The sequence below is a fragment of the Mytilus californianus genome, unplaced genomic scaffold, assembly GCF_021869535.1.
Source record: "Mytilus californianus isolate M0D057914Y unplaced genomic scaffold, xbMytCali1.0.p SCAF_3, whole genome shotgun sequence".
NCBI lineage: Eukaryota > Metazoa > Mollusca > Bivalvia > Mytilida > Mytilidae > Mytilus > Mytilus californianus.
Genome location: NW_026262679.1, coordinates 121,890,682 through 121,912,617, shown reverse-complemented (window position 1 = coordinate 121,912,617; position 21,936 = coordinate 121,890,682). Strand labels below are relative to the sequence as shown.

General features: G+C 32.7%; 1 protein-coding gene across 1 annotated transcript in view; it reads left to right on the top strand.

The window, feature by feature from the left end:
- Nucleotides 1-17,110, top strand: part of LOC127736036 (ADP-ribosylhydrolase ARH1-like) — a 28,165-nt gene extending 11,055 nt beyond the window's left edge. The window contains exon 2 of the mRNA XM_052246535.1: nucleotides 15,968-17,110. Within this exon, the coding sequence (XP_052102495.1) occupies nucleotides 15,968-16,891 (924 nt within the window). The 3' untranslated portion in view covers nucleotides 16,892-17,110. The remainder of the gene's footprint in view (nucleotides 1-15,967) is intronic.
- The last annotated feature ends 4,826 nt before the right edge of the window (nucleotides 17,111-21,936 follow it).

The window sequence follows — 21,936 nt, the reverse complement described above, 5'->3', positions numbered from 1 at the left end:
TACTGGCAGTTTTAAGTAAACATATAAGTTAGTAAGAATGAAATAAACGAAAGGGAATTGTAGCAAGTCTACAAAGACGAAAGAAGAACAAATTGTTAATTATTAGTTATACAAGGGAAGTTAGTTTGAAAATTATTTTCAAAGAAACTAATTTAAAAACGACATAATATTATAGTTTATATATATAAGCACATAGACGAACACATATTCTACGTTAATAAATTATTCTAAATTGTATAATATAATGCATAATTAATATACCATGATCATTTGCATGAATTTGTTTTTTAATCCATTGAAAATTACATTATTGTAATATTGATATAATTCTTGAATTCTGTACAATCAACCAGTGATGGAGAAATTACAAGGTCGATGTCTCAAGAAATTTATAATTTATGAGTTCAGAATATTCTGACAACCATCTGTGATACAGAAAGAAATTCGGTTAATACTTATTGCAGATGGATAGCATTTAAACTTCCTAATCTAAAATGTGTAATAAATCACAAATAAAGGGTCAAAGCACTAATAAAATGAAGGCGCGAAGTTTTTCTCGCGTATTTTAACACAGTAATTACAAATAAGACAACACGTCAACTAGAAATTGAAAATGACTTTTTTTCAAGAATGTTACTTTACTAAGGGGACGATCATTTATCTTTAAGGGGGGGATATGTTTTTTTTTCATAAAATAATATTCTGATTCCCAAACTGATGAAAAACAAGCAGAGGACAAAAATATATATTCTGAATCCTGATTTACCCCATTTAAAGTGTTAAATTTTTAACAAAATAATTTGATTGATAGCGTTGAAGAAATTAATTTAATTGTGAAATGGTTGCTCCCTAAAAGACTTTTCACTGGGCCGATGCCTTTGCTGGTGGACTGATAGTCCCCGAGGGTATCACTATCCCAGTAGCCAATACTTCGGTACTGGCATGAAAATACGGATTTTGTGTTTTTAAAACTTGCTGTTACAAAATTTTTGAAATAATTTAAAACTAAGGAATGTACGTATCTCCCTCATGCAAAGCTCTGATTCCTTGTCCGACTTTGGTATTCTTTTTGGTCCTTTTTGGTTTATAGCTCTTTTAATAGGCTTAATTTGGATTTTCAATTATTTTGGCCTCGAGCATCACTGAAGAGACATTGGTTGTCGAAATGCGCATCTGGTGCAGACAAATTGGTACCGTTTATGTTATTACTACCACTGGTTCGATGCCTCTGCTGGTTGACTGATAGTTCCCGAGGGTATCACTATCCCAGCTGCCAATACTTCGGTACTGGCATGAAAATACAGATTTTGTGTTATTAAAATTAATTTTGCTGTTACAAAATTTTCGAAATTATTTTAAATTAAGGAATTTATCTCCCTCGTGCAAAGCTCTGATTCTTTGGCAGGCTTTGGCATACATTTTTGTCCTTTTTGGTTTATAGCTCTTCATCCTCTTAAAAAAGTGAAGACATTTTTTTTATATATAATTGAATGAACAGCGATATTGTAGTACGAATATGTGAATATTGACAATAAAGACAGTGAAAGGAAATTAAAAAAAATGTCTTACGAATTACATCACATAGTATGCTGAAATTCTTCTTGAATGAGCTCTAGTTAATATGCCTAGGCCAATAAAAAATAAAAAAGTACATGTGTTTCGCTTACCCTACCTACCCTTATTTTAAGTGCCTACCCTAACACAGTTTTTGAATACGATTCTTCAAAATTTGTTATGATTGTGTTGAATATCTTATTATATAAATTTAGCATGTTTGTAGAATTTTATACTTCAGTCAAAGTATATCTGAAAGAAATTTTGGTTAAGAATGTTATTCCTTTTCATTTTGACGAAAATTACTCAAAATTAATAGAAATCTAAGTTTGTTAGCACTAACAATTAAGACCAATAGTTTCTGAGATCGCCGATCTTTAGTATTGCAAAAATGGGAAAGATCGATCTTCAATCGGACTAAAAAAGACCACCTAAAACGTGGTTTTAAAAAGATCGATTTTTTTATGAATCGATCTTTCTTCAAGTGTGAAAGCTTAGATCCATCGCGATCGATTTTTCTAAAATGTTTTATGTAGATATGAAATCTGCGCATGGTCAGTTTGATATATATTCTTATAAATGACTCTTTCGGTGTTTCATCCATATTCTCAAATGATTTGACAGAACGTGAAGATAAAAAACAAATAAATATATTCGACATTTTTCGTCATTCTTCTAAAAAGATTAATATAAAAAAGAAGATGTGGTATGATTGCCAATGAGACAACTCTCCACAAGAGACCAAATGACACAGGAAATTAACAAATATAGGTCACCGTACGGCCTTCAACAATGAGCAAAGCCCATACCGCATATACAGCTATAAAAGGTCCCGAAATGACAAATGAAAAACAATTCAAACGAGAAAATAAGGGCTTAATTTATGAAACAAAAAAATGAATTAAAAACAAATATGTAACACGTCAACAAACGACAACCACTGAATTACAGGCTCCTGACTTGGGACAGGAGCCTGTACCCGTTTCAGCGCTCGACTGATACCGTTACTTATTCGTTCCTTATTCGCTTATATGTTGTATACATTGCACCTTGTAGTAAAAAATCTTTTCAATTGTTTTCTTGTCTCTGGTGTTAGCTATGGGTTCTTAAAGGTGAAATAACCCTATTAGCGCGTATGTACCCGTTTCAGCGCTAGAATGATGCCCTGATAACTTATTCGTTTATAATACGTGTGTTATAGATGGCACCTTTTAAAAACAATCTTTTCTATTTTTTCTTGCCTCTAGTGCTATTGGTTCTCAGAGGTGAAATAACCCTATTAAGGTGTGAATACTCGTTTCAGTGCTCGACTGATGCCCTGTTACTTATTCGTTCCTTATTCGCTTATAATACGTGTGTTAATAGGTGCACCTTTTAAAAAATATCTTTTCAATTTTAGTTATTCATTAATATTTTTTTTTTTATTTTCTGCAAATTCCTCATCTTCAAACGAAATGACCGTTATAAGTAATATTATTCTGACATTTTTTTCGTTTAAGGACTTGTGACATGTTAATCAAAAAGATAATTAATAAATGCAGAAGCTTATATAATTAACCAAATATTTCCTTATTCTATTTTCTACGATTTTTTGTTAACGAAATGGTTAGACCGATTATTTTGATATTGCAGTGTATACTAAATGTAAACGCACTAGTTCTAAAAAGATCGTAAACGAGAGATGCTCATCAAAGGTCGATTCAATTCCGTGCAAGTGTTAACGGGGTCTAATTAAAATAATTTCTGTTTTGATCATTCATCCATAGGCATTTATGAATTAATCACAAGTATCGAAATATTCCGTAATGTTGCTATAGAACTTCAATCTGAGTATGCTCATACAGCTGTCATACCGTGATTATGAAAGGAACTTAGTCCGGCCTCTTTTCTCAAATCAACTCTTGTTAATTGGTTTTTTTTTTCATATGCATTCCTCTTTAAATCTTCATTCCGACAACTTTTAACCACAGACACGATTATGTTTTTTAATACAAAAATTGCGCACCTAGTACCTGCTAGTTCAAATTCACAGGCGTTCAAACTTAGTAAATCGGAACAGAATGGTCAATTAAAAAAACCTACAATGTTAGTTGAGCATATGTTGACTTCTTTAGAAGTACTTTATTTTACACGTATGCGTCGTTGGGTTACTGTTTTGTTGGCGTTTATCCGAAATCTATTATTATACTCGTGTAAAAATGTAAGCGCCATACACATTCAAAATACGTCAGTGCAATTTGCAATATCAATATATAGGTACGTTATGTACCTATTGCTATAGATACATTGAATTTTGATGACATGATTGATGATTTTCGTACTTTCTTAATGATTTGTGGAAATATAAAAACAATTAAAAACCTACTAAAGAGATTGACTCTAATGAACAGATCAGTCCATACATGTAGGAAATTAAGACTATTATTATATCATAATTTGATTGGCTCATCTTGTTGTCGAGTATCCAGATTCGGTTTCGTTTCTTGACAGTCGTTTTTGTGTGTTTTTTTTGTTAGATTGCTTCATAGTTGACTCTCTTTTATCCATTTTTTTATTATTTGCTGTTTTGCTGTTTGTTTCAGTTACATTAAATTTACATTAATATACACATAATTTATTTATATATCCAATTCAGGAACACATCTATTATATTTATAAAACAATTTGATTTTCTTCTCGGCAAATCAAAACGATTGTCACCTTCTCCTTCGGCTCAAAGAGGAATAACTCTCATATACGTTTCCAGTTCGCGGAAACCGCGACGTCATAAACCGCTGACGGCATAGTACTGTTGCGCTTGTATGTGCGCATAAACAATAGAGGGATTTGTCTTTAATAAGCTTTGGATTTTCAATTTTATTTTGGCCTTGAGAATCACTGAAGAGACATTGAAATATAGTTGACCTATTGCTTATAGTTTCTAAGAGACAGTCTTAATCAAGAAAACTAAACATTGACCAATGAACCATGAACATGAGGTCAAGGTCAGATGAACCATGCCAGGCAGATATGTCAAACACAAAAACTTAACTATAACAAGCGATCAAATTCAATTTAACGGCAAATTCTGAGAAAATATCCGTTGTATTATTGATAGGAGGAAACCATAAGAAAAAAAAAGGAAATATGTCTGTCAAAATGGGTTAACTTTAATTTGGTCCTTATATATAAATTGTTCCTATGATATCATTAAGCCGCAAGTAAAATCGTAGACTTAAAAAATGGTACTTCGCAAGATCTGGTTTGTGTTAGCCCAGCTTTAATTAGCGTGGGGCGTTGCCTTCCTGCAGATATCGTTCCAACAGGGGCGGATTTAGGCGGGGACGTGGCGGGCGTGCGCCCCTCCCTAAAATTTGCAAAACATGGGTTATCTTCAACTTATTTAAGTATCAGAAGAGACCATTCCATCTTTTTTAACATTCAAAGTATATAAAACAGTCAGTTTAACAAAATCAACGTGATTACTAATCAACTGACGATTTATTTAATTTCTATAAATATTGTATACTTCAAAGGAAGGTGTCAAACGCGGAGCTGCGTTTGATGACAAATATAATAGGGTTTTAGCAGTCAAAGTAAAAACAATTGTTAAATTGTATTTGCGGTTTTTATATATTAATTTCTTTGATAATCGAAGTTCCAAAACATCCCTTACTCACTTTCACAATTTCATCACGGCCAAGAAAACAGTCCAGGTGAGATTCTTTCTTAATATCCTTAATGAAAGATAGAAATACTGTTTCAAGCGAAAGGTTAGTTTATTAATTTGTATCTCTGTGACTATATATATTTCTCACTTGCATCCTAAATATTTTGCCGAATTATGTACCGTATTACATGCATGGGATCCCCAGAAAATAAACATAACTTCGTAAATGCATCTCATTTTGATTTTAGTGGTTTGTGGCGAACACAGTATATATAAAGTCTGGCACGATCTCCGAAAATAAAAAAAGTGAAAACAGATATTATGAAAGGACAATTAAAAATCGCTGGTAAAAGTAGAAATTTTCGTTTGCAAAATCTAATACTAGTATTGGTCAGGTGAGCTATTGTGATCTGTCTCGTCTCACTTTGTGTCCGTCGGTCCGCACGTCTATCTGTCAACTCTTCACATTTCCATCGTCTGATGTTTGGCAGGGCTGGTGTTATGGAGTGTTAAAGTAATTCTTAAGTAAACCGGTTTCATTTCACATTATTGAAACCATGTACAATTGGCTAAGACACATTGACGATGTGCAAAACAAGGGTTAATTTTTTTTTTTGTGGTATTCCTGTATTTCTTTATGTCACAAATACCAGCACCATGTCTTTCAAGGTTTAGTTAAGATATTACCTGATATTGCTATATAGATAATTTTACAACAAGTGCTGGTGTCTTGATTGTAGATTGGTTTGCATAGGAACACCGAATCAAAATAAAATGTTCGCATGATCTTCAGCTTCTTTTTTTGGGGCTGCAGCTTTATAACTGTAGCTTTATAAACTCATATATGCAATATGAATCCCTTAGTGCGTAAGTTAGGGGTGTTAGGAGGTTGTTGTAGATTTTTCCATTTTGTAGGAGTCCTTGCCATCATAACTCGGAGGTTCTTCTCGAAACAGGGACATATTGTTTTACCTCTGTCCGACCATCCGTCAGTCAGTCACTTGATATTTGGTCCGGAGGATCCACTAGGACGCATACAAATCTATTGCGTCATTATTGCATTTTCCCCCTGGAGATATTCGATTGACTAATATGAATGCAACACCAGTGTTCCCAGCAACCATTGACATAACATTCGCTAGATTTTTTTTTAATATGGAGGGTCAGCTTGTGTACTCCGGATTGAGTTCTGTCTCTATCCTTGTCTTCAGTCCCGTTTTCTGGGAAATATATGGGGGTAGTCTCAATGAATAGAAGCTCACAGATTTCTTGTTAATTATGGTGATTGTAGATTGTTGTCAGGGATGGATTTAGGCGGTTGCAGCTTGAAACTTTAATTTCTCGCTAATTTTACCACACAATAGTTTGAGATATCTACATTGCACCCAGAAGAATATTTCAATAATTTAACCTAAAAAAAATTTTCGCCTCGCTCCGCTCGCCGAATATAAAACTTTGCGCCCCCCTAAACAAGAAATCCTAGATCCGCCCCTGTTCCAGTGTACCAGCACTATACAGTCCTGCAACTACGGAAGGCTAGCACAAAGCAGTCAAAATTATACATACATCCTTTGTTTTTTTATTTATTTTATTTTATATTATTTATTTCGCTTTTTCTTGAACATACAAAATATTTAACTAATTATTTTTGCAAAAACTCACATACACAAATTTAGGCATATTTCGGTTTACACAAAATATTTGGCAACTAAATTCACATACACAATTTGGCATATCAAAATTATCCGCTCTTTACTTGGTTGCTGGTGTACCAGTACAACGTTGCTGCCGCTCACTGCTGTTTGCTTGGCCTAGCTTTCCTCCTTTCTTACTTTTGGTGGCTCCGTGTTTATCAATTATTTATTTTTACGTATATATTTTTTTATTTATCTTTGATTTTCTACAAAAAAAAGTATTTTTATATATTTTTTTTTTATTTTCTTTTATATATTTTTCTTTTATTTATTTTTATATTCTTTTCTTTTATTTATTTATTAAATTATTCATCAATTTATTGATTCATTTAATTATTCAAATTTTTACTCTATTTTACTTTATATTTAACCTTTTTTGTCATTCTAAATTATATCAATTACCATATGGTAAAAATTAAATTATTAAATGCCCCAAAAGGCACAAGCTAGGGCCGAACGTGCAAGGGCTATATAGCCAGTCAAGGTCGTTAAAAACGTCCATTTGTTGTGAACTTTTTTTTTAAATGTGCACTGAATAGATGAAAAACACGAAAGGCGACACATAACCTTAATATGTGAAAAAAACCAAACACGTTTTGATCCAAAATAAACTCATTTCAGTAAATCATGTTATATGTGAAACTAAATCTTGTTTTGTATCACATAGTAAATGGATGTAATATTTTACCTGAAAAGTTTAAGATTAAAAAAGAATTTTCAGACAACGTGTTATTCTTGACCGTGAAATAAATGCGTGCTCAGACAAGACTGTATAGGTTTTGCTTAACTCTGTTGACCACATCCTTACGAATCTAGTGGATAGTTGTCTCATAAGAGCTTTCTTACATTTTGACGAAAGGAACGAACGAACGTAAAGGGAGCATGTATTACACATTTCTACGATAATGCTGAGAGTCTGTGTTTTTATCCGGTAAAACAGCATTCTTTTCTGAATTAAACTTGAATGTCTTTAAAAATTTAAGCATATTGCAAATAAAACACGTTTTTGATATCTGAATTAAAGAAAAAAATTCAAATACACTTATGTCCGATACGTTACTATTGTTTACCACGATTACACACATTTGCGCGGGAATTGTTTTCAAAATTAACATTTTAATGAAATTATTCAAGTATGATACTCTAAATTTAACGACAAGATTCACACTTATTTTAGATGAGTATGCCATCATCAAATTGTCAACGCGGATCATCGTGATTTGCAAGACAAGGATTCTGCGATGTTTTGAAGTAGTGTGAACTAAATCTGTGGAAAAAAGATTTTGCGATGAAGTTTTTTTCTATTAATATTACTCTTATATATCTAAAAAAAAATGAGACTCTTGCGATCGCAGAAAACAAAAGTGAAACGGAACAAATATTTAGCCCCCCTCCCCATTTCAAAGTTAATGGTCGTTGCCTTAGTATTCCGCAGATTTTAATAATAATATTCATTACCTTCAGTTGATCAGAACATTCTTTTACATGTCGTTTATTTGTTTCATCTAATAATTGTGGACCTTTCTTTTGTTTATAGAATTTTTTTTCCTAACTATATTTAGGAAATTTTGTAGAGTTATGAATCTCCTCCCCCCTGGTGGTATTTTATTTTACAAACAATGGTACATTTGTATAGAGATTTTTTTTGGGGGGCTTGCAAACACTATTATGAAACACCATCGAAGTTCCATGACGCTTCAATTAAGATTACATAAATATGTCAAAATAAAGGATCCCTTCAAACGAGTCTAACGTATGATTCGTCAAGCGCACGTACCTTTCGTCAAATTGTAAGAAAGCTCTATTTATAATTAGTATTGGCAATCATACCACATCTCATCTTTTTTTAATTTTTTTGAATGTATATTTGTATTTCAATATGTGCTTGCATATTTTTTTATTATATTTCTTCCTATGTTTGCGTTATTACCTTTGGTCGTTTGAATTGTTTTACATTTGTCATTTCAGAACCTTTTATAGTCGACTATGCGGTATGGGCTTTGCTCATTTTTGTAGGCCATACGGTGACATATAGCTTTTACTTTCTGTGTCAACTGAATGAATGAATGAATATTTTATTTGCAAAAGCATATAGAACATGCTATGCAATACATAATATAAACACAATGTGACAAAAGACTGATAACAGAGAACAATACACTAATAACATTACTAACCAATAATATCAGATCTAGCTTTCCATGCATTCTTCAAATAGTTACAGAGCTTAATTGTTAGCGATCTAGAATTAACTTTCAACAAACAAGATAGTTTAAAAATATTAGGCCATGAACAATAATAGTGTGGCAGAAAAAAATATTCTAATTGCCCTATATGCTGGACATACCAATACAAAATGAAATGCATTCTCAACACATTGCATATTACAACATACATAGACGCATTTCTCTTGGTATATCAGAGAAGCGACCAACTTCAACATTAAGTTTCAATGTACCATTTCGTAGTTTTTTAAGAATGTTAATATTATTGTTGTAGCTAAAATAATTCTCAAGACAAAATTGGTCTCTTGTGAAAAGTTTTCTCATTGGCAATCATACCACACATTCTTTTTTATAAAAAATCGAAGTACTGAAGTACTAAACATCGGATGACCGCAAGTTCTCGTGGATGGTCACAAGCACAAAAGTCTTGTCTCAGAAAAAAGTGAGGTTAAGGTACATATATATAGAGACAAGTTTGTGCGTGGATGATGAATAAATGACAGGGTATTCAACCTCACCGTAATAATTATTATATTGAAGGGATACAAATTAGTGGTGTTTTATATTATATTAATATTTGTATATATAATTTTTTATCCATTTGTATATCATTCTTTTTTACTATTCTAATAATAGTGTAGTGCAAGTGCATGGTGGACACTCTTCTGTATTAATTGGATTTTTCTAAAAGATTGGACTTGAGTTGGCATTCATATTTTCCCGCAAAGTTTCTTGAAATATTCTTCCGCATGCGTTAACACAAATTTTCGGTATTCTTGATTTGTTATTGATATATATATATATATATATTTCTCACGACAGAACATTTTCATATCATTTATCTATGTTCCAAAAAAATATTTTCATGAATATTTATTGATGAAATTGATATATAATAAGCAATAAGGAATGTTATTTTGCGTTCGGTTATCAGTCAAAAAAGAAAGTCACGTGGGTGGAAATGACTGTAGCAACAATACACCGGAATGCCCTCACGGTCATCCGATGTAAAAATCAATTATGTGGCGCTAATACGCTTCCGTATTTAATCCTGTTTTACTTAAGAGGCAAAATAATTAGACAAATAGCAAGTCTTGATTCGCCTGTCTGGTGATGCATACAAAGCAGAAGGCGTTTGTTTATCATCTGGCCTAGGTCCGTTTTAAGATAATAAGTAACCATAATGAAAAAAAAGGGAGATGTGGTATGATTGCCAATGAAACAACTATCCACAACAGTTAAAATGAAGTGGATGTAAGTATTTAGAGACCATCGAACGGCCTTCAACAATGAAAAAACTCATACCGTATAGTTTGCTATAAAAGGCAATTAGTGTGTTTTCTCATTTTAAGTATCTTCTTAAATTGTTTTTTTATATAAAGGCATAGTCAATTCATACCCCTAAACACGCATGCCTTGTAAAGGAGAAGCGAAGAATACCAAAAGAGACATCAAAACTCATAAGTGGAAAATAAACCAACAAAGCCATGGCAAAAAAGACAAAGATAAACAACAACTATAATATAAAAAAACACGACATAGAAAACTTAACACTGAGCAACACTAACCCTACCAAAAAAAAACCAGGGGTGATCTCAGGTGCCCCGGAAGGGTTAGTAGATCATGCTACAATGTGGCACCAGTCGTATTGCTCATGTAAGTACACAACCGGTGATAAGTCTAGATCGGTAGGTCACATTCGGGGAACAGGAGAACGGGCCTGTGGTTACGACGACTAGAAATATATCAGCTGATGGAATTTGCTACCTAGAAATGGAAAGTCCACAATTGGGAGCCTGAAATCATCTCTGTTGTCGTAAAGTATTGTTGCCAACCCACCCGCAATTTTAATCTCTAAATGTAAGTCAAGATATAAGGCAGACTTAACTGTATCTGTAGGGGTGAGCAGCTGAGACATCAAGTACCCCACCCTTTTCATATATTTTCTTTATCAAAAATATATACCTTGTCATATATCAAGTAACAAAAACAGACCTCTGGTACATTAGTATAGAGATTTTTTTTTTGGGGGGGGGGGGGGGGGGGGGGGGCTTGCAATGCATTGCTTTTTTCAATAAATTCTGAAATACTTTCCTCTATTTGCCCCTTTTATATATCTTTCATTGTGAAGAAATTTCAACAGACAATATTTATAGCATCTATAACTAGCATCAGTGGAAATACTACATTGGAATAAATAGAGATTAATTGGTTGGACAAATAGCTGATACATTTACGATTGTGCTTTAACCGCATCAAAAATAAATACTGACACCAGATAGTTTCAGATACTTATGATTTAATCAAGCAAGTGATAACATCAACCTAGTGATGATCAGTGATATATTTAAATTGAATTTCTCACCCTTTTCATACATCATGGAGCATGAAATAGTGACCTATTCCAGCGACTCATCCCTACCACTCATTACATAGGAAGTGCCCCCCACCTCTCGAGTATATTATAATCTAACTCGAAGTCAACATCCGGATGTAGTGATACTGCGAACTGCTAGCACTTTTGTCAGCTCAAACCTAACAATTATCTCTAAGACTTCATGTCGACACTGCCGTGTGTTTAGACATTGGAGGCATTGAAATGATGCAACACAACTAATTTAAACCAGAAATCGCTGTTTGATTTGTGCTGTTCATGCATAATTCTAGAACGGTGAAAGTGACGCCACCCAAATTCACACTTGATTATTGATTGGTGGTAATAAACATTGCGTTTAAGTTTCATAACATTTGGCTGTGGCAAACTTAAGTTAGAGAATGGTAACCAATTCTGGGGCGTACGGACGTACAGACGGACAAGGGTGACACTTAATACCTCTTCGCTACGGAAATAGTCAGATTTCTTTTGTTGAAATCTTTTTTAAAAATAATTCTCGATTTTTGTTCTAATACTAAATTAAATTAAGGGATTTGTCCATATGCATACATTTTATGTATACCCTTTCTCGCTTTTTTTTCACTCTAGTAAAGGTGCAGCGTAATCGAGAGCGTAATGATTGGCATGAATACTAAACAGATGAGGCTGTTACGATAACAAAAATACAAGAAGTCATTCAACCTTAGGTCACCGAAATACAAGGAAAGCTACGTCAGAGTACTTTATCTGTACATGCGTATATGAATCAGGAAAAAGTTTGTGATCGAGTCTTGTTCTTGTCTAACTTGGAAATTAATTAAACATATATATTTTTTTCGTTTACAAAAGGTAATGTATTTGTTTATATATATAATTTTTATATACAAGTAAATTGTAAATTATATATATGTAAACAAGATTTAAGTAGCAACATACAACGACATAAAGTAATCAGATGCTAAATGTATATAACAACGAGCTGCATCAATTATTTGACGATACTATTTATCCTATTAAAGCTAAAACAGTCAGGTTACAGAATTATCTATTATAAACTAATTTTTCATGTTTTGATTTGGTCTTAAATATTTTCATTTTTTACAGAAATTTTGACAGTTTTTACATATAATCATAGAAATAAAGTGTGTACTGATTATCTTAACTACAATACTGGATTCGGTCGAATCGTCATGTTTGAAAACACGCAAAAAGACAAGCAAATTCAAAACTCAATGAAAAAAGTGTGCTCATATCTACTTTAAGAACTCTTTTCACTCAGAGGCGGATGTAAGGGAGAGGGCATCACCTCCACCTTCTTGAGATGCTTCATATACTGTTGCATCATCCACACTTTTTACCTATTCAACTCCAAACTTTTTCTATGTAGGGGCAACGCCCCTCTTTCAAATCCTGGATCTGCATCTCTTACTATACGTTACGGGTTTAATTATCTATTTGGTAACATATTAAAACTTTCAAAAATATATAATTTGTTTACTGGTAAAACACTAACTGGCAAACGATGCAGATTCATGGTTAAATGGTCATCCAAATGATAAAGTGAATGGAGACGAACAATCGTATCTAAATATTCAAGATACATTCTTCCAACTGATTACTTAGAATCAGTAAATACAACAAAAACTTGCATATTCATATATTATTTTCTTTTGTGTGAAAATGCAGTATTTCGGAATATCTTGTTTCTCTTTTTGTTATATTTTTCTATGAATTTAAAGCATTACATATGATGACATGTAAAACCTTGAAAAAATAGAACGACAAACGATCTGTGAGAGAAAAAAAAAACATTCCTTCACTTCTTTCATCCGTGGCTAACCATATTCGAACTAGTCGCATCGATTTGGTGTAACGATAAATTCTGATGTATAATGAGAATATAACACTGCCAAAACTTTTTAAACTGAAAAACGCAACAATCAGTGTAGAGGTCCTCATTGTTCCTTTTGATGGCATGTTGGAGGGTATTTTTTCTACTGCAGTCTAACATACTCGCCTTAACCAATGACAAATGAAATACTTGTAGAACCCAATGTGCCGTCAATAATTTGCTTTCAAATTTGCATGTACATGAAATATTTCCCACTGGACGTAAAACAAACAACAATAAATCACCAATCACTTTAATTTATTAACTAATTAGGATAAGAAAATTAATGTATACTCTAGTCTTTCATAATAAGGCTGCTTGATATACACATTTTTTTTTGGTACCTTTAATTCGGAAAAGAAAATCATAAAAAGTTCTCCTATGTACAATTTGTTTTTCTTCTTATCCGAATTCGGATAACGCAAAGACGACTTAATATTGAATATAGATATACTTATCCGAATTTGGATAAGGATCGTCACATTGCATACTTAACTCTGTGCGGTAGGTCATGCATTCTTCTTATCCGAATTTGGATAAGAACAGTTATTATTCCTTGATAATGTGTATTATGTATTCTATACAAATTCGGATAACATTAGTTTCTCTCCTTATGTCTAAACGATGATAATTCAATTATTTATTCCTCTTGTCCAAACTAAGATAATTAAATAACTACTGCAATTTTAACAAATAATGTTTTATAAAAAAAAGAAATAGGTCTAAATACATTATTGTATTGAGTTCATCTTTAAAAAAAAAGTGTTGCCTTCCAACATTCTTATTTCAGAAATCTCGCTTATCCGAAACACCCATTGACTTGAGCATATGGAAATGCTCAAAAGCAATTGGAAGCTGTTATATTTATTATTTATTCACCCATAATTGTCCTCATCTTGGTGAAAACTTAGTGAGATCAATCTATATATTTGGACTCGATAATGTCAGGCTCTTAGGCCATAGAATTGGCCTCTCTTTTCACTTACTTTTACCGAAGATTTGTATAGTAAGACAATTCCTTGCTCGTACGAAATTTAATGCAATATTTCTTTATCATACTTTGCTTAAATTTCTTAACGTGTTATAAGGGTCGTTCTTAAACATGTTAAACTGTGGGAACATTCAATTTCCAATATCACTAAAATAAAACTGTTTATTTATTAAGCATTTTTATGTTTTATGATTGCGAGGAACTCAAGTCATCCTGAAACAACACACCAAGGGCAATTTATTAAAGTCGGTTCACCTGCATGAGCTCTTATTGCTAGTAAAATCCCCCTGATGTAACTCTGTTTGCTAAAGTAAAGGAGTAGGTCCGGTTAGGGCCGATTTTGGCCTCAAAATTCAGGTTCATCTGATGAAAGATTTTGGACACTTTTTAAACACTTAAGTGTCTACTTCAGTTGATTCAATTAGTTTATGTGAAAGATTTGAACTGATTTAGTCATTAAAGATGCTCAAATTCAAGCTTAAATATGAAAAATCTATCAAATATGCCATAATATGTCACTTTTCAGATGGTTTTTGTCAAAAATGAAAGTGGCCGCATCCGTGTTCATTCTCAACCTTTATATATGTTATGTATTATCATCAAATACAACTTACATTTAAATATTAAGAATGAACACAAATGCGGCCACTTCCATTTCAGACGGAAACCGTCTAAAAATTAACCAAAATGCTAAAATTTCGAAGATTTCAGTAATTTAGCATGACTTTATGATGCTAGTGCCCGATACATGTGCATTGTATTGTCAAAAACAGCCCATATATATGTAACAGAAGTATTCTTCTTTCTAATAAATAGCTAAAAATATACATTTTAACAATTTTGTAAAACTGCTATATTTTGGGGCCAAAAAGGGGTCTTACTGGGCCTACTCCTTTCTTCAAATCTTCAAAGTAAAATATATAAAATTTATTTTTGATTAAATATATCTTAATAAGTACTGATATGTTTACATTGGAAACAATTTGTTTTAGACTAAACTTTTAGTCTTTAAATTTGATAGAAAGGGGTATTTTGTATCTGTTTGTGTTGTACATTACGTTATAAATACCTTGATGTTTCCGTGTTTTCAGATATTCATTAAATATGTCCTATTTAGCGTCTGCATTGGAATTTGAAAACCCTTAAAAATGAATACTATTAATTCATGCAATTGTCAATCTTAGATTGTTATAGCTTTCTATACAGTAATGGTTTAGCTCATTGTAATCTGTAATCCACACCAGTTGGTTTCTGGTTTATAGTTGTCTCATTGGCAATCATACTGCAAAGTCTTATCTATGGTAATCATATTACTTATTTTGTATTAACCCAAAGCATTTTAATGTGCTTGTCCGATGCCACTCCACTTACTTGTCAATAGTCCAAATTCGAGATTTTTTTTATGAACGAGTACATAAGTATATTCAAATAAATGAAATCAACTAATGGTGTCGGCAAATATAAAAATACAGTTATTCCCTTATTGAGTCGGTTAAATAGTCCACATACTATCTGACTTGACCCAGCTGCATATAGCATCTGACGATCTGAAGATATTGCGTTGTTAAAGTTGTTTTGGTGATTTACAGGAAACTAAAGACACAAAAGACAAAGAAACTTTATATAAGCATATTGCAGAAAAATACAAAAAGGGTATGGACGACATGGATGGAAGGGCACCTGGTCGAACAACAATGAATTCTTGTCATATGCTGAACCCTTTACAAGAAAAGGGCTATGAAATTCCATTCAATCCGCGAGGGCGTGGCTGTGGCGCTGCGATGCGGGCAATGTGTATTGGTCTTAGATATCCAAAGCCTGAAAATCTATCCGATTTAATCGCCGATGGCATAGAATCCGGACGTATGACTCATCACAACCCAACGGGATTTTTAGGAAGTTTAGCTGCCGCTTTGTTTACATCTTACGCCATACAGAACAAGCCAGTAGAGCAGTGGGGTGCGGGTTTAATGGACACTCTACCGCTTGCTCGTAAGTATATACAGGAAACAGGTCGTGCGGTTAATGAGAATTTAAAAGAATGGGGATATTTTGAAAATGCATGGACAAATTATTTAGAAACACGAAACATTACATCTGGGAAATCTCTTCCGAAATTCCCATCAGATTATGGAATCGAAGCACGTGATAAATTTTACGAATCTGTAAGTTCTTCTGGTTGGGGTGGGGCTAATGGACATGATGCTCCAATGATTGCATATGATGCTATGCTCGGCTCGGGAGATAGTTGGATTGAGATATGTAAAAGGGGTATTTTACATTATGGAGATAACGACAGCACAGGAGTTATGGCAGGTTGTTGGTTCGGAGCAATGTATGGACTTTTGGGAGTTCCCGATAATCATCATAAAAAACTTGAATACCGAAAACGTCTTGAAGAGGCCGGAGAAAAGCTTTACAAATTGGCGCATAAAGGTAAAGAACATCAATCATCGAGCATTCCATGTCAAAAAGAGGGTAATGGCGAAACTGACGCTTGTAATGATATGTAAGTCAGAAAAGTCCTTTCTGTGCGCATGATCAAGGAATTTCTGAGGAACGAAGCCAGAAAAATTAGGTAGTTAGTGTAGACAGTTCAAAACAAACAACCAACCAAGATACAGAAAAGAAAGTAACAGAAAAAGTGTTAACCATTGTTTGACTCATTGTATTTTTCAAAAAGTGTTTTTTTTTTTTGTGTATTTAACCAAATAAACCATATGTATGCGTGGCATTATATTATATTCTTGCACCCGTCCGGTGGAATATAGGTAATATCCGTAATTTGCTATAAAAAAACTCTTGGATATAAGCTGATAAAGTTTAAAAGCACTTATAACAGTATCGTTTGTCTTATCAATTTTGTGGAAGCTGTATTTTTTAACTGAATATTAAAAAGCCAAAATAAAAATGTAAAATGTATGGTATTTATCAAAACATTATTATAAAAAAACAGCAAATCCAATTACTCCAACCAAATAAAAATGTAATGAATTACAATAAAACTGTTAACTAACTGTGATGGCAGTTATGTTCACCATTGGACATAACATGTTAACACCGCAAATATCAACCATAATATTAGCGCATAAAGAATAATTTACATCAGCCTCAATACTATAGATGCATAAAACTGCATTAGCAGACTATGTATAATGCTATGCGGTATTGGTTTTGCTCATTGTTGTAAGCCATACGGTGACCTATAGTTGCTAATTTCTACGTCATTTGGTCTCTGGTGGAGAATTGTCTCCTTGGCAATCATACCACATCTTCTTATCTATATATTCAGAATGTATATATATAATAATCCTAATATAGATCACACTCCCAATGTAATGGTAGTTTTGTTTGGTTTCTATGTTATCTGATACACGAAGAAAGTCGACCAAAACAGCATTGAAACAAAAATTTCTTTTGCCAATCTTGTATGTCTACATTCAATATAAAAATAAGGAGAGGTGATATGATTACCAATTAGACAACTATCCACCAGAGTCCAATTGTCGAGGATGTTAACAAATAAAGCGCACTTTGCCTTCAACAATCAGAAAAAATGCATACCACATTGTAAGTTATAAAAGGACCCAGCATGAAACATGCATGTACGTGAAACAAGCTGAAAGAGAAAAAAATGCCTGATTTATGCTAAAAACAAACGAAAAACAAATATTTCAGACAGCAACAATCGAGAACCACTGAAATACAGGGTCCTGACATGTAACGTGCATGTAACAGCACAATATAAATACAAACTAGAAAAATCAGTAGAAGCTCGACTCATCTGATCGGCACACAACAAACCATAACAAAAAGAAAAAAAAACTATAAGGTACTGAACTCGCAGTTACTAAAAACTCCAAAGCCAATTCTAACATGAATTATTTTCCCCAGGCTACCATTATAAGTATTTTACCTTTATTTCTATTTCAATTGCCATTGTTACGACAGGGAGTTCACCGGACACAAGTTTGAAAAAAGACCTTAAGCATCCAAATAAAATTTAATAAAGTAATCAATTAACGCAAACACATGTTGCGACTGAATTCAAACAAAAAACAAAACATTAATTAGATCTATGTTCGTTTAACCGAATGTAAAAGGGTTGGATGACAGTGACCAAGTACATTTTTATACTCGTGTTACAAGAGGACATTACATCGAATTATCTAGTTACTTTAATGTGATTGGGGAATGGCTAAACAGACAAGCCCCACGTTCTGCTTGAGAACGTGGTATATAGAAGCCAATACGATAGCATTACAAATAATGATGTAAGTAACTAATCAGATAAACATTAAAATAATTTAGGAGAATGAATATACATGTAATTAACATTTTAAATTCACTGGATCATGACAGAGGAACATAGTTTTATACACGTTATAACAAGTCTTTATTTTCATATAAGCATACATAATTATACTTGTGAAAAATAAAAATCATAATCAACAACATAAATAAACTGATTTGAATGTATATACCGTGCTACAACCCTATATATGTAAAGCCAACGAGGAAATAGTATTTGATATAGCCTAGTTTGTCGACTATATATATTATATATAGGGGGGTTATTTCGACAGTAAAAAAGAAAGTGATTTTATTCTTCTATGCTTTTACAGATAAGACACATTCTTTGATTTCGAGGTAAATTGAGATCCAGTGTATCTGCACTTTTCTCTCAGTAAGTTATGATCACTAATTTTTAGTTTTGTAAATAAGCGCCTAGATTCGAAATTTTAATATCTTAGATGACATTCTTGATCTTGTTTGTCAATGCTTTTTAAAGAAAATTAAACTGTTTGTAACTAGAGTGCATGAATGCTAATATATCAGCAATGCGGCAGCATGCGAAATATTCTATAAATCAATTGTATTCTGAAAGTTCTTCCTCATAATATATGGCTTTTAAGAAAACCAATCATTCGAACAGGTAAAATTTACAAAGCCATGATTAAGGACAATGAGCCTTATATATTGCTGGAAAATGACCTTATAAACAAACAAATTAAGAAAGCAATATTTGAACCACGGGAGAAATCCGTTTGCTCCAAAAAATGAGTCCTTTTGTGCCTCAACTCATTTGTGCTACTGCTACGTTTACGACACTAGTTTTAAAAATACATATAGAATAATATTGCGCCAATTTATTTAATTAAAGGCAATTAATAACTTTACTGCTTCTTCTTAACCGGGTATCGGACCAGCAGTTTACTTTCGAAAAGTCGGGGTTATTGCTTCTATCGGTACTACTTAAAAAAAATTATAACAAACTTTTCTTAAATTTTCTGTTGATAAATAAATAAATTATTAAGAAACTACGGTTCCAACTTTAGGTCATGTATAACTTTGGCTTTGTTTTGGCGCTTCCTGCTGATGGTAAATCCAGAAAAGGGCATCGGACGCACGAAATTAATAGAGTTATTTTCATTTACTAGCACTGGGTCGATACCACTGCTGGTGGTCTGTTAGTTCTTTGGGTATCATCAACTGAGTAGTCAGTGCTGCGGTACCACATACTCCAAAATAAAAGATCCATAACTAGGAGACAGAATTAAACTGAAATGCATGAATGCGAATACAACGGCTAATATCAGATTAAAATCATCATTTACGATACTCCTAGTAAAAAACTTAACACTTAAACAAACAAAAAGCATATTATGTTGTAAGATCATCACACTATATTTAAAATAGAAATACGCAAGACATCTTCAAATAAGGCATAGGGCATGTATCATAAATATACTTAGTTCATAAAAACATTAAATACAAAAATAACCTCATTATTTGATGAAATAGAACATCATGATAAAATAGTAAATTGTATACGTTATAAAATGGTTCTTCGGAAAATCTGATCGCAAATTAATTTGCTGTTACCACAGGCACTTGTCTTGGAAAAAACCCTATATACCTTGATATATAATAAGGTGTATAGTTATTTTTTTTAAGAGACAAGTGCCTGTGGCTGGTCTGCTACTCATTTAAGTCGTTCTTTTGTAATGAAAACCGTAGATATGCTAGATATAGATGCTGGAACTGTGTTAAGATGATTGAAGATGTTAATAAGAGGTTAAGAAATCATTATACACAAAACAAAGTGACGTTCCTGAATAGTTAAAACTTTTGTTGTATTTTCACCCATAACAATAACAAGTAAGTGGACAGGACGGTAACTACAATTTGACATAATAAAAGAATAATTAATAGTTATTTTTCCCATCCACTTCTGACCATGTAACTGATTACAACATTACAACATTTTTAAAGACATATTTTGCATTTGAATTTAAGTCGATATTAGGTACTGCGCTGTTAAAAATACTGTATAATAATAATAGGGTAATATAGATATAAGAAGATGTGGTATGAGTGCTAATGAGACAACTCTCCATCCAAGTCACAATTTGAAAAAGTAAACCATAATAGGTCAAAGCACGGCCTTCAATACGGAGCCTTGGCTCACACCGAACAGTAAGCTATAAAGGGCCCCAAAATGACTTGTTTAAAACCATTCAAACAGGAAAACCAACGATCTAATCTATATAAAAAACAAGAAACGAGAAACACTTATAAAACACATCGACAACCACTGAACATCAGGTTCCGGACTAACCACAAACTTTGTTTTATCATCACATGAAATATTAATATTATTACAATTAAACATAACTATTTGATTATGATATTTGGTATCAGCTGAAATGGCCTGAACTTTTTCATGAATTACCTGTTTTTTTATTTACAGCAGGTGAACTGGTCTTGTACAGAATTACCAAAATTTTCCTTCTATATACGCTTATTCGTACAGGTTTATTTAATGACCTTTAATACTGAATGTTTCTAATACAATGTAAATTCTTACAAACACTTTCCAATGCTGATTATATTAATATGGGCACTTTCCTTATAACGGGGTAATACATACTGACACTTTCCATGTATAAGCTATATTCATACGGACACTTTCCATGTATAAGCTATATTCATACGGACACTTTTCATGTATAAGCTATATTCATACTGACACTTTCCATGTATACGCTATATTCATACGGACACTTTCCATATATAAGCTATATTCATACTGACACTTTACATGTATTAGTTATATTCATACTGACACTTTCCATGTCTTAGCTATATTTATACTCACACTTTCTATGTATAAACTATATTCATACTGATACTTTCCATGTAAAACCTATATTCATACTGACTCTTTCCATGTATAAGTTATATTTAAACTGAGACTTTCCTTATACCGAGGTAATACATACTGACACTTTCCATGTATAAACTATAATCGTATTGATATTTTCTATATACCAGCTATATTCATACATACGTATATGCTTTTCTGAAAGTTTTACTTTCAAACTGATCTGCTGTCTTGTTTTGAATGGTTTATTTTAATCTGTCAACTTCTTGGTACATTGTACCATCCCTTTAATAACTATAGTTAATTGATTGATTTATGTTTAACACCACTTTCAGCACTTTTGGCCTTTTTGTGGCAGTCAATTTTTATTGGTCAAGGAAGCTTGAGTAC